Source organism: Anomaloglossus baeobatrachus, chromosome 10 (genome assembly GCF_048569485.1).
Source record: "Anomaloglossus baeobatrachus isolate aAnoBae1 chromosome 10, aAnoBae1.hap1, whole genome shotgun sequence".
In the NCBI taxonomy this organism is placed as follows: domain Eukaryota; kingdom Metazoa; phylum Chordata; class Amphibia; order Anura; family Aromobatidae; genus Anomaloglossus; species Anomaloglossus baeobatrachus.
The window spans coordinates 200922714-200936591 of record NC_134362.1 but is presented as its reverse complement, the minus strand read 5'-3'; the positions used below and the strand labels follow the sequence as shown (position 1 = coordinate 200936591).

The 13878-nt window shown below is 45.2% G+C and overlaps 1 protein-coding gene across 1 annotated transcript in view; it reads right to left on the bottom strand.

Moving 5' to 3' along the window:
• LOC142254237 (ninjurin-1-like) overlaps positions 1-13878 on the bottom strand; it is a 75842-nt gene that overhangs the window by 48235 nt on the left and 13729 nt on the right. The window contains exon 2 of the mRNA XM_075325238.1: positions 7268-7420. Within this exon, the coding sequence (XP_075181353.1) occupies positions 7268-7420 (153 nt within the window). The remainder of the gene's footprint in view (positions 1-7267; positions 7421-13878) is intronic.

Sequence of the window (13878 nt, the reverse complement as noted above, 5' to 3'; positions counted from 1 at the left end):
ATGTGAACGCTGGCATGCTGATAGACAGAATCCTGCTTGCTCTACTGAGCATGCCCAGAAACCAGCCTGGCGTGATCAGTCTCTCTCTCCCCCTCCCTCTCTCTCCCCCACCTGAGAGCGGCGGACACTCGTAACCAAAGTAAATATCGGGTAACCAAGCAAAGCGCTTTGCTTAGTTACCCGATGTTTACCTTGGTTATGTGTGCAGGGAGCAGGCAGCCCAGCTCCTAGCAGCTACGGACGCTCGTAACCAAGGTAAATATCGGGTATCCAAGCAAAGCACTTTGCTTAGTTACCTGATGTTTACCTTGGTTACCAACGTCTGCAGCTGTCAGATGCCGGCTCCCAGTCTATCACGTTTAGTTCCCCTCACTCCCGATCACATGACTCCAATGCCCGCCCATAAACCTCAAGTGGCAGGATCCTGCAAAATAACACATGCGTTTTTCTTTGTAAAAACAGGATCCACTTTTACAGCAAAAAAACGTTCATGATGCATGTTGGTAACTTTTACAAATCCCTTACAAATTAATAGCGAGTGTCATGTATGTCTGGCCACAATCATATCATAGATATGATGATGTCATACATATATGATGATGTCATACATATACAGTATATGATGATGTCACGGATATGATGATGTCATATATAGATATGATGATGTCATACATATATGATGATGTCATACATATACAGTATATGATGATGTCACAGATATGATGATGTCCCACATATGATGATATCACAGATATTCTGAGGTCAAAGATATGATGATGTCATAGATATGGCGATGTGACATATATGATTTCATACATTTAATAATTTCATAGGTATGCTAATGTCACATATATGATGGTGTCTCAGATGTGATGATCTCATACATAGATTTGATGATGTCACAGATTTGATGATGTCACAGATTGGATGATGTCACAGATTGGATGATGTCATCTGGGGCCTATGATAGTGTTGATTTCTCTAGTTACACGACCCATCTGTCGTCAGGACATTGCTCCGTTATTCTCATGCTCCGTAGTTTCGTCTTCGGCCCCCCATCATAGGCCGGGCCCCTGCTGTGATTCCATCCTCTACCCCATAGATACATGAGGGGGGGCTCATTTAGGAGATAATGAATCTTCCCCCGGGAGCAGCTGTAACTTCCCGCGAAGCTGCCAGATTGAGTTGATAATTAATCTGTTAATCGCTTTGTGGTTGTCTACTCATTTTCTCAACTTTCCAATGAAGCAAGAAGAGTCAGAGGAAGTGCGAGTGCGACGCTCGCGAGACGGCCGCTGCGCCCGCCACGTATCACACACTGAGGAAGATCAAATCCGACAACGCAATTACAGCAGAGCCGCACTCATAGAGATGTAAATGTCGCTAATTAGGCTCATTAGAGGCCACGTGAGCTCACAGCTGCCCCCTGACATGGACGTCCTGAGACTTCATTTACTTACATACTTCAAGTCCATGCACTTTTCTCCAAGATTGAAATCTACTTAAATACTCTGCGCAATCCTTACCCAAATCCCCCAATCATCACCATTAATGAGCGGGCACTACCATGCTCGGGTGCTCGGTACTCGTAACTAGTGATGAGCGGGCACTACCATGCTCGGGTGCTCAGTACTGGTAACTAGTGATGAGCGGGCACTACCATGCTCGGGTGCTCAGTACTGGTAACTAGTGATGAGCGGGCACTACCATGCTCGGGTGCTCGGTACTCGTAACTGGTAATGAGCGGGCACTACCATGCTCGGGTGCTCGGTACTCCTAACTAGTGATGAGCGGGCACTACCATGCTCGGGTGCTCTGTACTCCTAACTAGTGATGAGCGGGCACTACCATGCTTGGGTGCTCAGTACTGGTAACTAGTGATGAGCGGGCACTGCCATGCTCGGGTGCTCAGTACTGGTAACTAGTGATGAGCGGGCACTACCATGCTCGGGTGCTCAGTACTGGTAACTAGTGATGAGCGGGCACTGCCATGCTCGGGTGCTCAGTACTGGTAACTAGTGATGAGTGGGCACTACCATGCTCAGGTGCTCAGTACTGGTAACTAGTGATGAGCGGGCACTACCATGCTCAGGTGCTCAGTACTCGTAACTAGTGATGAGCGGGCACTACCATGCTCGGGTGCTCAGTACTGGTAACTAGTAATGAGCGGGCACTACCATGCTCGGGTGATCAGTACTGGTAACTAGTGATGAGTGGGCACTACCATGCTCGGGTGCTCTGTACTGGTAACTAGTGATGAGCGGGCACTACCATGCTCAGGTGCTCAGTACTGGTAACTAGTGATGAGCGGGCACTACCATGCTCAGGTGCTCAGTACTGGTAACTAGTGATGAGCGGGCACTACCATGCTCGGGTGCTCAGTACTGGTAACTAGTGATGAGCGGGCACTACCATGCTCGGGTGCTCAGTACTGGTAACTAGTGATGAGTGGGCACTACCATGCTCGGGTGCTCAGTACTGGTAACTAGTGATGAGCGGGCACTACCATGCTCAGGTGCTCAGTACTCGTAACTAGTGATGAGCGGGCACTACCATGCTCGGGTGCTCAGTACTGGTAACTAGTGATGAGTGGGCACTACCATGCTCGGGTGCTCAGTACTGGTAACTAGTGATGAGCGGGAACTACCATGCTCAGGTGCTCAGTACTGGTAACTACTGATGAGCAGGCACTACCATGCTCGGGTGCTCAGTACTGGTAACTAGTGATGAGCGGGCACTACCATGCTCGGGTGCTCAGTACTGGTAACTAGTGATGAGCGGGCACTACCATGCTCGGGTGCTCTGTACTGGTAACTACTGATGAGCAGGCACTACCATGCTCGGGTGCTCAGTACTGGTAACTAGTGATGAGCGGACACTACCATGCTCGGGTGCTCAGTACTGGTAACTAGTAATGAGCGGGCACTACCATGCTCGGGTGCTCAGTACTGGTAACTAGTGATGAGCGGGCACTACCATGCTCAGGTGCTCAGTACTGGTAATAGTGATGTGTGGGCACTACCATGCTCGGGTGCTCAGTACTGGTAATAGTGATGAGCGGGCACTACCATGCTCGGGTGCTCAGTACTGGTAACTAGTGATGAGCGGGCACTACCATGCTTGGGTGCTCAGTACTCGTAACTAGTGATGAGCGGGCACTACCATGCTCGGGTGCTCAGTACTGGTAACTAGTGTAGTGATGAGTGGGCACTACCATGCTCGGGTGCTCAGTACTGGTAACTAGTGATGAGCGGGCACTACCATGCTCAGGTGCTCAGTACTGGTAACTAGTGATGAGCGGGCACTACCATGCTCGGGTGATCAGTACTGGTAACTACTGATGAGCAGGCACTACCATGCTCGGGTGCTCAGTACTGGTAACTAGTGATGAGCGGGCACTACCATGCTCAGGTGCTCAGTACTGGTAATAGTGATGTGTGGGCACTACCATGCTCGGGTGCTCAGTACTGGTAACTAGTGATGAGCGGGCACTACCATGCTTGGGTGCTCAGTACTCGTAACTAGTGATGAGCGGGCACTACCATGCTCGGGTGCTCAGTACTGGTAACTAGTGATGAGTGGGCACTACCATGCTCGGGTGCTCAGTACTGGTAACTAGTGATGAGCGGGCACTACCATGCTCAGGTGCTCAGTACTGGTAACTAGTGATGAGCGGGCACTACCATGCTCGGGTGCTCAGTACTGGTAACTAGTGATGAGCGGGCACTACCATGCTTGGGTGCTCAGTACTCGTAACTAGTGATGAGCGGGCACTACCATGCTCGGGTGCTCAGTACTGGTAACTAGTGATGAGTGGGCACTACCATGCTCGGGTGCTCAGTACTGGTAACTAGTGATGAGCGGGCACTACCATGCTCAGGTGCTCAGTACTGGTAACTAGTGATGAGCGGACACTACCATGCTCAGGTGCTCAGTACTGGTAACTAGTGATGAGCGGACACTACCATGCTCGGGTGCTCAGTACTGGTAACTAGTGATGAGCGGGAACTACCATGCTCAGGTGCTCAGTACTGGTAACTACTGATGAGCGGGCACTACCATGCTTGGGTGCTCAGTACTGGTAACTAGTGATGAGCGGACACTACCATGCTCGGGTGCTCAGTACTGGTAACTAGTGATGAGCGGGCACTACCATGCTCAGGTGCTCAGTACTGGTAACTAGTGATGAGCGGACACTACCATGCTCAGGTGCTCAGTACTGGTAACTAGTGATGAGCGGACACTACCATGCTCGGGTGCTCAGTACTGGTAACTAGTGATGAGCGGGAACTACCATGCTCGGGTGCTCAGTACTGGTAACTAGTGATGAGCGGGCACTACCATGCTTGGGTGCTCAGTACTGGTAATAGTGATGTGTGGGCACTACCATGCTCGGGTGCTCAGTACTGGTGATAGTGATGAGCGGGCACTACCATGCTCGGGTGCTCAGTACTGGTAACTAGTGATGAGCGGGCACTACCATGTTCGAATGCTCAGTACTGGTAATAGTGATGTGTGGGCACTACCATGCTCGGGTGCTCAGTACTGGTAATAGTGATGTGTGGGCACTACCATGCTCGGGTGCTCAGTACTCGTAACTAGTGATGAGCGGGCACTACCATGCTCGGGTGCTCAGTACTGGTAACTAGTGATGAGCGGGCACTACCATGCTCGGGTGCTCAGTACTGGTAATAGTGATGAGCGGGCACTACCATGCTCGGGTGCTCAGTACTGGTAACTAGTGATGAGTGGGCACTACCATGCTCGGGTGCTCAGTACTGGTAACTAGTGATGAGCGGGCACTACCATGCTCGGGTGGTCAGTACTGGTAATAGTGATGAGCGGGCACTACCATGCTCGGGTGCTCAGTACTGGTAACTAGTGATGAGCGGGCACTACCATGCTCGGGTGCTCAGTACTGGTAACTAGTGATGAGCGGGCACTACCATGCTCGGGTGCTCAGTACTGGTAACTAGTGATGAGCGGGCACTACCATGCTCGGGTGCTCTGTACTGGTAACTAGTGATGAGCGGGCACTACCATGCTCGGGTGCTCAGTACTGGTAACTAGTGATGAGCGGGCACTACCATGCTCGGGTGCTCAGTACTGGTAATAGTGATGTGTGGACACTACCTAGGGCAAATGGCGCTCTTGACTTTCTAGATGCGCGGGAAGACAATGTGTGCGATGCTCCCGCTTGGAGACGTTCCGGCGTCCTCGCAGGACTTGCGCTGTTTATCTTGATTAGTGGCTGTTTCCAGTACACACCCCACACGATTATGTATTCCGCGTTTCCTCGGCTAGTCGTCACATTAAAGGCTGCGGAAATATTTAGTTGCTAAATCATGCCCATGGGGGACAATGACTAGATTATTTCAATGTACTTATGCCTTCCACTAAGCCTTTCTAATTGGTTCTGCATTATGAGTACATGTGTAAAACTGGCAATCAACCATTGTCTAATTACAGAGGGAACCGTCAGTGATTTACGCCCTCCGCCGCCATAACCTGCCTCGTTTTATGCTCCGATGCCGGAAATTTCTGCCGGATCTGATTGAAGTGTTTGTAGAAGGGTCATATACACCGGGCGTCAGATGGTGAAGTCAACGGATCGAGCTTATTTCACGACACAATCAAGAATCTGGCTTCATCAAAGGCAGATAAATATTTAAGAGATGTTATATTTTTATACCCGGCTATAAAACTTGCTTTATTTTTATGCGTTTCCATTACGGCGCCTCTCGTCAAGCGGCAGGAGCTTTTTTTTTTCTTCTGATCCATGAATTTGTGCTTTACTTAGAGCGGAGATGAATCTACGAAGGATGGAAAGGTGGAAAATATATATCTTGCCTCAATCATGGGCCAACTAACCCATTGGGCCAGTCATCGCCGTATCCTAGAGTTGTGGGCAGAAGAAGGTCAACACTGGCCAAAGATGGTCACATGAAAAATCTGGATGAAGGCTTAATAGCCAGGTAAGCCAAGTCTCCAAGAATGCCCTCAAAAAATGGAGACCTCCTTGACTCCCGTAAGACTTGGCAAATTTCCTAGGCTCCACTGAATCCTTCTCCATGAAAGCAGAACATCCAGAAGGTTTCTTCCATGGAGGAGGTGCAGAAGAGTCATGGATGGGTACTGAAAGATCTGACTTGGAAAAGGGGGCAGAGTTTTTTTTGGAAACAAACCTGCTTTTCTGCTGGCTGAGAAGGTCGGCAATTACAGCTTAGTGAGGTCCAAGGATGCAATGAGCAGCAAAACCAGGACTAAGTGAGGATGCAAAATGCACGATCTGCTCCCTGCGGGGGGACGTTAAAGTGGTCACGTAGAATTACATGGTGGTCATTAACTTCATGGGTCAACAAGCATGTGTGCTAGAAGCTTCTACAGTGTAGCCTCCACTTCTGGCTAGGGGGTCCTTAACACTGGTCTCCCCGTGATGTCTATATGCCTCAATATGGCTTATGGACAGGGGTTGTCTTCGTAAGACACCATCTTTTAAGCCTTGTGGGTCAACAGGCATTGACTTCGTCTACGTTTTTCAGGATTGTGGCCACCAATAACGTTGTTAGGATCATCATCAGTGATCTATCTATCCATCTAGTTGTTATTGAGTACTTCTGGTTTGAGGGTCCTGAGTAGTGGTCTCCCTCACTGTTGTCAATGTGCCCCAATGTGGCTTATGGACAGGGGTGTTCTTCTTAGGACACCATCTTTAAAGCCTTGTGGGTCCACAGGCATTGACTTCGTCTACGTTTTTCAGGATTGTGGCCACCAATAACGTTGTTAGGATCATCATCAGTGATCTATCTATCTAGTTGTTATTGAGTACTTCTGGTTTGAGGGTCCTGAGTAGTGGTCTCCCTAACTGATGTCAATGTGCCCCAATGTGGCTTTTGGACAGGGGTTGTCTTCTTAGGACACCATCTTTAAAGCCTTGTGGGTCCAAAGGCATTGACTTCATCTAAGTGTTTCAGGGCAGTGGCCACCAGTAATGTCATTGTGATCACCATCAGATGAGGTTGGTGGGGACCTCCATACTCTAGTTGGTTTTGAGTACATGTGTACAAATGTATACATCGATTCGTTACTAGATCCTAGAGAATTTAGAAGGTCTCGAAACACGTCACAGTATTGGGGTTTCAGGGTCAATATTTCCAAAATGTCAGGAACAGTAAAAGTTGTCAAAGTTACAAGAGCCTGGAATAAGAATTTATAGGAAGGGTATCGGTAATCAGACCTCAGATGAGATCACAAACGTCCTACTTACCAGGAGGGAGATGAGGAAGTAATAGAACGGCGTCTCAGGTCCCTGCTGGAGGAGGTGCTTCATCTGGGAAGCGTTGGCCGTGAACAGAGCCATGTCTAGAAATCCTTGTGCCAATGTCTTAGTTCTTGCGAACGTGTTGATGTTCCTTATCACCTGCAGAGAGATGTGAGGGTTACACCGTGTCCCCATCAATAATTCACACTCCCTTTCATTCCTTGTATTAGTTAAACACTTGTGGTGATTCATCATCTCAGGCTTCACCAGATGTTTCTCTCGGTGAGATATATTGTTACCTGACGTTTCCTCTATGACAGGTCGGAGACACCGTGATATTGTGACCCACGGGGCTCCTCTACTCTCCAGTATGGAGGTCATCCATGCTGGGCCAAGAGAGGATGAAAAAGCCAAGTCTTCTGACCTGACCATACGTGATGACCTCCCGGGCTCCTGCGTTCTCCTCTGTTCTGATGGAAGCTCAATCTGGCCGTATTGAAGATCTTATAGGGAAGCGATCATCGGAAAATAACCTATTGTTGAGTTTTTATGCTAAATATATTATTTCTACATTTTTTTTTTCCAATTTTTTAAGGCATCACGTATTAAAAATTAATACAGGGAAGGGCAGCTTCAGTGATTATCATGGGTCAGTAGAGGTAGTCACTGGCCATAGGACATATTACCAATGCCATAAGCTTCACAAGAGTTGAAAGGAAAGTCAAGGGTCACGTTCCTTCTGCCCTACCATGTAGTATGATAGTGACTCATGATATGGAAGGATTGCCAGTAGGGTAACCTCATGAGACCCCTTATCGCTAAATGCCCAAATATCTGACAATGGGGTAATGTGTACGAGGGCCTCCAGACCCCTACATTGGGGGGAGAAGGATCCAGCTCGTTGGTTTTCCTCTTCCTTTGAAGCTCAGGAAGAATGCTCATCTGAGCACAACTTTCCGGTATATAGGCTGTTAGCGGAATGATGGGTCACCCGACCGTGATCTAATGGGTATGGACTATCTGCCGATCATGCCGATATTGGCGAGTTTGCCCAAACTTAGTCTGATGTGTATGGAGGGGCTTTACTGTAAATCTATGTCCAATACCAGTTACCAGCTAAGTGTCCAGTGCTGCTTACTAGTTTCCACATTGTAGGACCCACTAGTGGATGAGTCCTTGAGTAAATATTTTGGACAATAAAAATTTGTTTTTTCCCCTTTTTCTGCCATTTCTATTGTTTATGTAATATGGATATTTCCTTGAAATTGGAACAATCCTTAAAGAGGACCAACCACCAGGATTTTCCTATATAAACTAAAGCCAGTGCTATACTGGCGCTATCACGCTGATTCTATACATACCTGTAGTTGTGAGATTGGATGTATAGTTTATGAAATACAGGCAAGGAAAGTTTGTGAAATACACTGTTATTTGATTGATAGCAGCTACAGAGCATCTAATAGGTGGGTCGAGTTTTGCTAGTTATTCCCGCCCCTGTCTGTCTGCCTGTCCTTCCTCCCCTCTGTCTTTGTTATTACAGGAGGAGGAAAGAGGGAGGAAGGACGGTGAGAGGAACAGGGGGGAGGAAGGACAGGGGTGTAAGGACAGGGGGAGGAAGGAGGGAGAAGGACGGGAGAGGAACAGGGGGGAGGAAGGACAGGGGGGAGAAAGGACAGAGGGAGGAAGGAGGGAGGAAGGACGGGGGAGGGACAGTGGGAGGATGGACAGGGTGGAGGAAGGACAGCAGGATGACGGAGAGGGGGAGGAAGGAGAGAGGAATGACGAGGGGAGGAACAAGGGGGAGGAAGGACAGGGGGAGGAAGGACTGGGGGAAGGACAGGGGAGATGGACAGGGTGGAGGAAGGACAGGGGGGAGGAAGGACAGGAGAAGGGACAGGGGGGAGGAAGTACAGGGGGAGGAAGGACAGGGGGAGGAAGGACAGGGGGAGGAAGGACAGTCAGGCAGACAGGGGCAGGAATAACTAGAAAAACCCGACCCTCCTATTAGAAATTCCGTTGCACCTATCAATCAAATAACAGTGCATTTCACAAACTTTACTTGCCTGTATTTCAGAAACTATACATCCGATGTCACAACTAAAGGTATGTATAGAATCAGCGTGATAGTGCCAGTATAGCACTGGCTTTAGGTTATATAGGAAAATCCTGGTGGGTGGTCCCCTTTAACCCTTTAATACATTTTATATCAGATTTATTCGACACACGACCTTCCTTCTTTAGCTTTCTAGGTTTTGCACCATTGGCTGAGGGCTCAATTGGCGGATAACTATTCCTCCTGTCCTGCCATATTCATGTACACTCGGTTATCTGAGCGTGCATGTTTTCCCAATGAAGTGGGGTGTGGAAATTTATGATGCATGATCCGTCTTTTTGGGGATGAGGGGTTTGGTACAAACATTAGATGGTTGGCCAAACCTGCCCAAAACAGTGGGTTGGGTTCACATTCATCCAGTGGAACCGTACTGTTTATGGATGAGTTGCAATACCACGCACGACCTTATAGCCAAGGGATGCGCTGTTTGTAATAAAATAAGATTAAATCCAACACATTGTGTACAATCTACAATATAAAATCCATTGATTCAATGTCACCATGTAATAAACTGTTAGAAGCTGCAATTTCCATTCTAAAGGTCTGACGGTGATTTACATCAGATTCAATACGATGAAGTGGTTATTTTCCAGAATTGTTATTATAGGCACCTGCATCATAAATACATATTAGATGCGGCTTCAGATCATAAGTGATTGCTATCATTTTGCGTAATGGTCTCTACTCCCCTTCGCCTGTATAAATAGGGGCCAGAGATGTAATCTGCTACTGGCTCTTATGTACCCTGTGTGCATACAGGCAGCTTCATGTATTCACACACAAATAGTGTACAGAGCAGGGAGGTAAGTGTGAATTCTGCCCTAGAATAGACTCGCATGGCTCTGCACTGCCCCCAGTGGCCATAGGTAGTATTGCACATTTATCTAAATCTGTCCTCTATTTGTTCCTACCGGTAGCCGATCAAGGAACGGGCCGATCAGTGAAACGGAGACCGCGGGTGCCCTAAACGAATGTTTCTATAATTCTTTGGTTGCACGGTTCACTGTGATGTATTACAGGAAATGGCAGTTGTTGTCTTGATGTTAATGGTGTATTTACGTTCCTGGCACAAGACTTCAGGCGGTCTCTCATATTCAATGAACTGTGTCTTGGATGATATGATGGAAAGTAGCCCGAGGCTGAATTATTTATATACCAATAAATGAAACTACAATCTGTTCTTTGTTTAATGTAAGCTTGCCAAAGGGGAAAAACACTAATGTGCACTGGAGTGATTACCTCAATGTATATTACACTTTATGTACTGCAAAGAGAAGCTAAACTCAATACTTTGTGGAGCTTTACAGGCATTGGAGGTCGTCTTCGAGAGACCCGGAGTCATGTGACAAAAGGAAGGAATGCGGCACACGGACTTCTATCTACGGTAGTAATCAACAACTAAGTTATAATTATAGATTAATCCGCTAAAAGAATATAGTGGGCTCAAAGTCTGTATTCATGACGAGAGGACTCTTCGCACCTCTCCTGTCCCACTTGGTGGTGAATGACAGATTGTAAAGTTACTGTCTGGGAAATTGCTCAAGTCAAGGTAATTCACCCAACTCAATCAATCTATATTCAAGGCAACATGAAAGAACCCAAGCCAAATGCACTCAACCCAACTCAACCGAGGTCAATTCAACTCAACACAACTACATCCAACTCTATTTAACTTAACTAACCCAACCATACCTATACTAAATTCAACACAACTGAACCCAACTCAATCAATCTCTATCCAAGGCAACATAAAATAATCCAACTCAGATTTACTCAATTTAGGTCAATTCAGCCCAACAAAAATCAACAGATTCCAAGTCAATCAAACTCTATCAAATGCAACCAAGCCAAATCCACTCAGCCCAACTCAACTGAGGTCAATCCAACTCAACACAACTAAACCCAACTATACTAAATTCGACACAACTGAACCCAACTCAATCTCTATCCAAGGCAACGTCAAATAATCCAACTCAGATTTACTCAATTTAGGTCAATTCAACCCAATAAAAATCAACAAAACCCAAATCAATCAATCTCTATCTAATACAACCTGAAAGAATCCAAGCCAAATCCACTCAGCCCAACTCAACTACGGTCAGTCCAACTCAACACAACTAAACCCAACTCTATTCAACCCAACTAAACCCAACTATACTAAACTCAAAACAACTGAACGGAACTCAATCAATCTCTATCCAGTGCAACGTAAAAGAATCCTCCTCACTTTAACTCAATCTAGGTCAATTCAACTCATCAAAACAGGACCCAATTCAATCAAACTCTATCTAATGCAACCTGAGGAATCCAAGCCAAATCCAATCAACTCAACTCAATCAAGGTCAATACTCGTATAATTCAACACAACTAAACCTAACTCTATTCAACTTAACTAAATCCAACTATACTGAATGCAACCCAACTGAATTCAAGTCAACAAAAACCAATCCAACAGTTCAAAACTCAGTCAATCTCTATCCAGTGCAACGTAAAAGAATCCAACTCAGTTTTACTCAATCTAGGTCAATTCAACCAAACAAAAATCAACGGAATCCAGCTCAATCATCTCTATCCAATGCAACCTGAAAAAATCTAAGCCAAATCAACTCAGTCCAACTCAACTGAGGTCATATCAATCCAACACAATGGAATCCACCAACTGTATTCAACTTACCTAAACCCAACTATACTAAACTCACCACAACTAAATTAATCTTACTCAAAACCAATCCAATCTAACACAACTAAACCCAATTCTATTTAACTCAACCTAAGCCAATAAAAATGTATTCCAATTGATTTCAACTCAATTACACTCTATCCATTGCAATATAAAAGAATCCTAGTCAAATCCACTTAGTCCAACTCAACCGAGGTCAATTTCATCCAACACAATGGAACCCAACTATATTCAACTTAACTAAATCCAACTTTACTAAGCTCAAACACAACTGAACCAAACTCAATCAATCTCTATCCAATTAAACCTAAAAGAAACCAACTCAGTTTTAGTCAATTTAGGTGACTTCAACCGAACAAAAATCAACAGATTCTAAGTCAATCAAACTCTATCAAATGCAACCTGAAAGCATCCAAGCCAAATCAACTCAACTCAACTCAGTCAGGGTCAATATAACTCAATACAACTAAACCCAACTCTACTAAACTCAACCCAACTGAATTCAACTCAATCAAAACCAATTAAACTAAACTAAACCCAATCCTATTCAACTAAGACCGAGACAATCAAAATTGTATTTCATTTGAATGCAACTGAATTAAACTCTATCATTTGCAACCTAAAATATTCCAAGCCAAATCCACTCAGTCCATCTAAACGAAGGTCAATTCCATCCACCACAATGGAACCCATCTCTATTCACTTAACTAAACCCAACTGTACTAAATTCAACACAACTGAATCCAACTCAATCAATCTGAATCCAGTGCAACCTAAAAGAATTTAACTTCAATCTAGGGCAATTCAATCCAACAAATCTTAACAGAATCCAACTTAATCAAACTTTATCCAATGCAACCTGAAAGACCCAAAGGCAAATCCACTCAACCCAACCAAGATCAAAGCAACACAACTGAACCCAACTCTATTAACCTTAACTAAACCCAACTATACTTAGCTCGACACAATTGAATTCAACCTAATCAAAACCAATCCAACTGAACTCAACTAAACCCCATTCAATTCAACTCAAACTAAGCCATTTTAAATGTATTCCAAATGAAACAAGCTTAACTCAAAACTCTATCCCTTGTAATCTGAAAGACTCCAAGCCAAATCCATTCAGTCCAACTCAACCGAAATCAATTCAACTCAACACAACTAAAACCATCTCTATTATACTTAACTAAACCCAATTCTACTAAACTCAACACTACTAAACATAACTCAATCAATCTCTATCCAGTGCAACGTAAAATAATCTAACTCAGTGTAACTCAATCTAAGACAATTCAACCCAACAAAACTCAACAGAACCCAACTCAATCAATCCCTATCCAATGCAACCTGAAAGAATCCACTCAACCCAACTCAATCAAAGTCAATCCAACTCAACACAAGGGAACGCTATTCAACTTATCTGAACCCAACTATACTAAACTGAATTCAACTCAATGAAAACTAATCCAGCTGAACACAACTAAAGACAATTCAATTTAACTAAATCCAAGCCAAATACAATTTATTTCAATTGAATCCAACTCAATTAAACTCTATCCATTGGAACCTAAAAGAATCCAAGCCAAATCCACAAAACCCAACTCAACTGAGGTCAGTTCAATCCAACATAATGGAACACAACCCTATTCAATGTAACTAAACCCAACTATACTAAACTCACCCCACTGAATTCAACTCAATCATACTCAATCTAACTGAACCAAATTTAAAGGAACATAATGCAACTCAATTGAATCCAACTCAATCAAAATTATTCCAACTGAACCAAATTCAGTTTTATTCAACTGAACCCAACTTATTCAA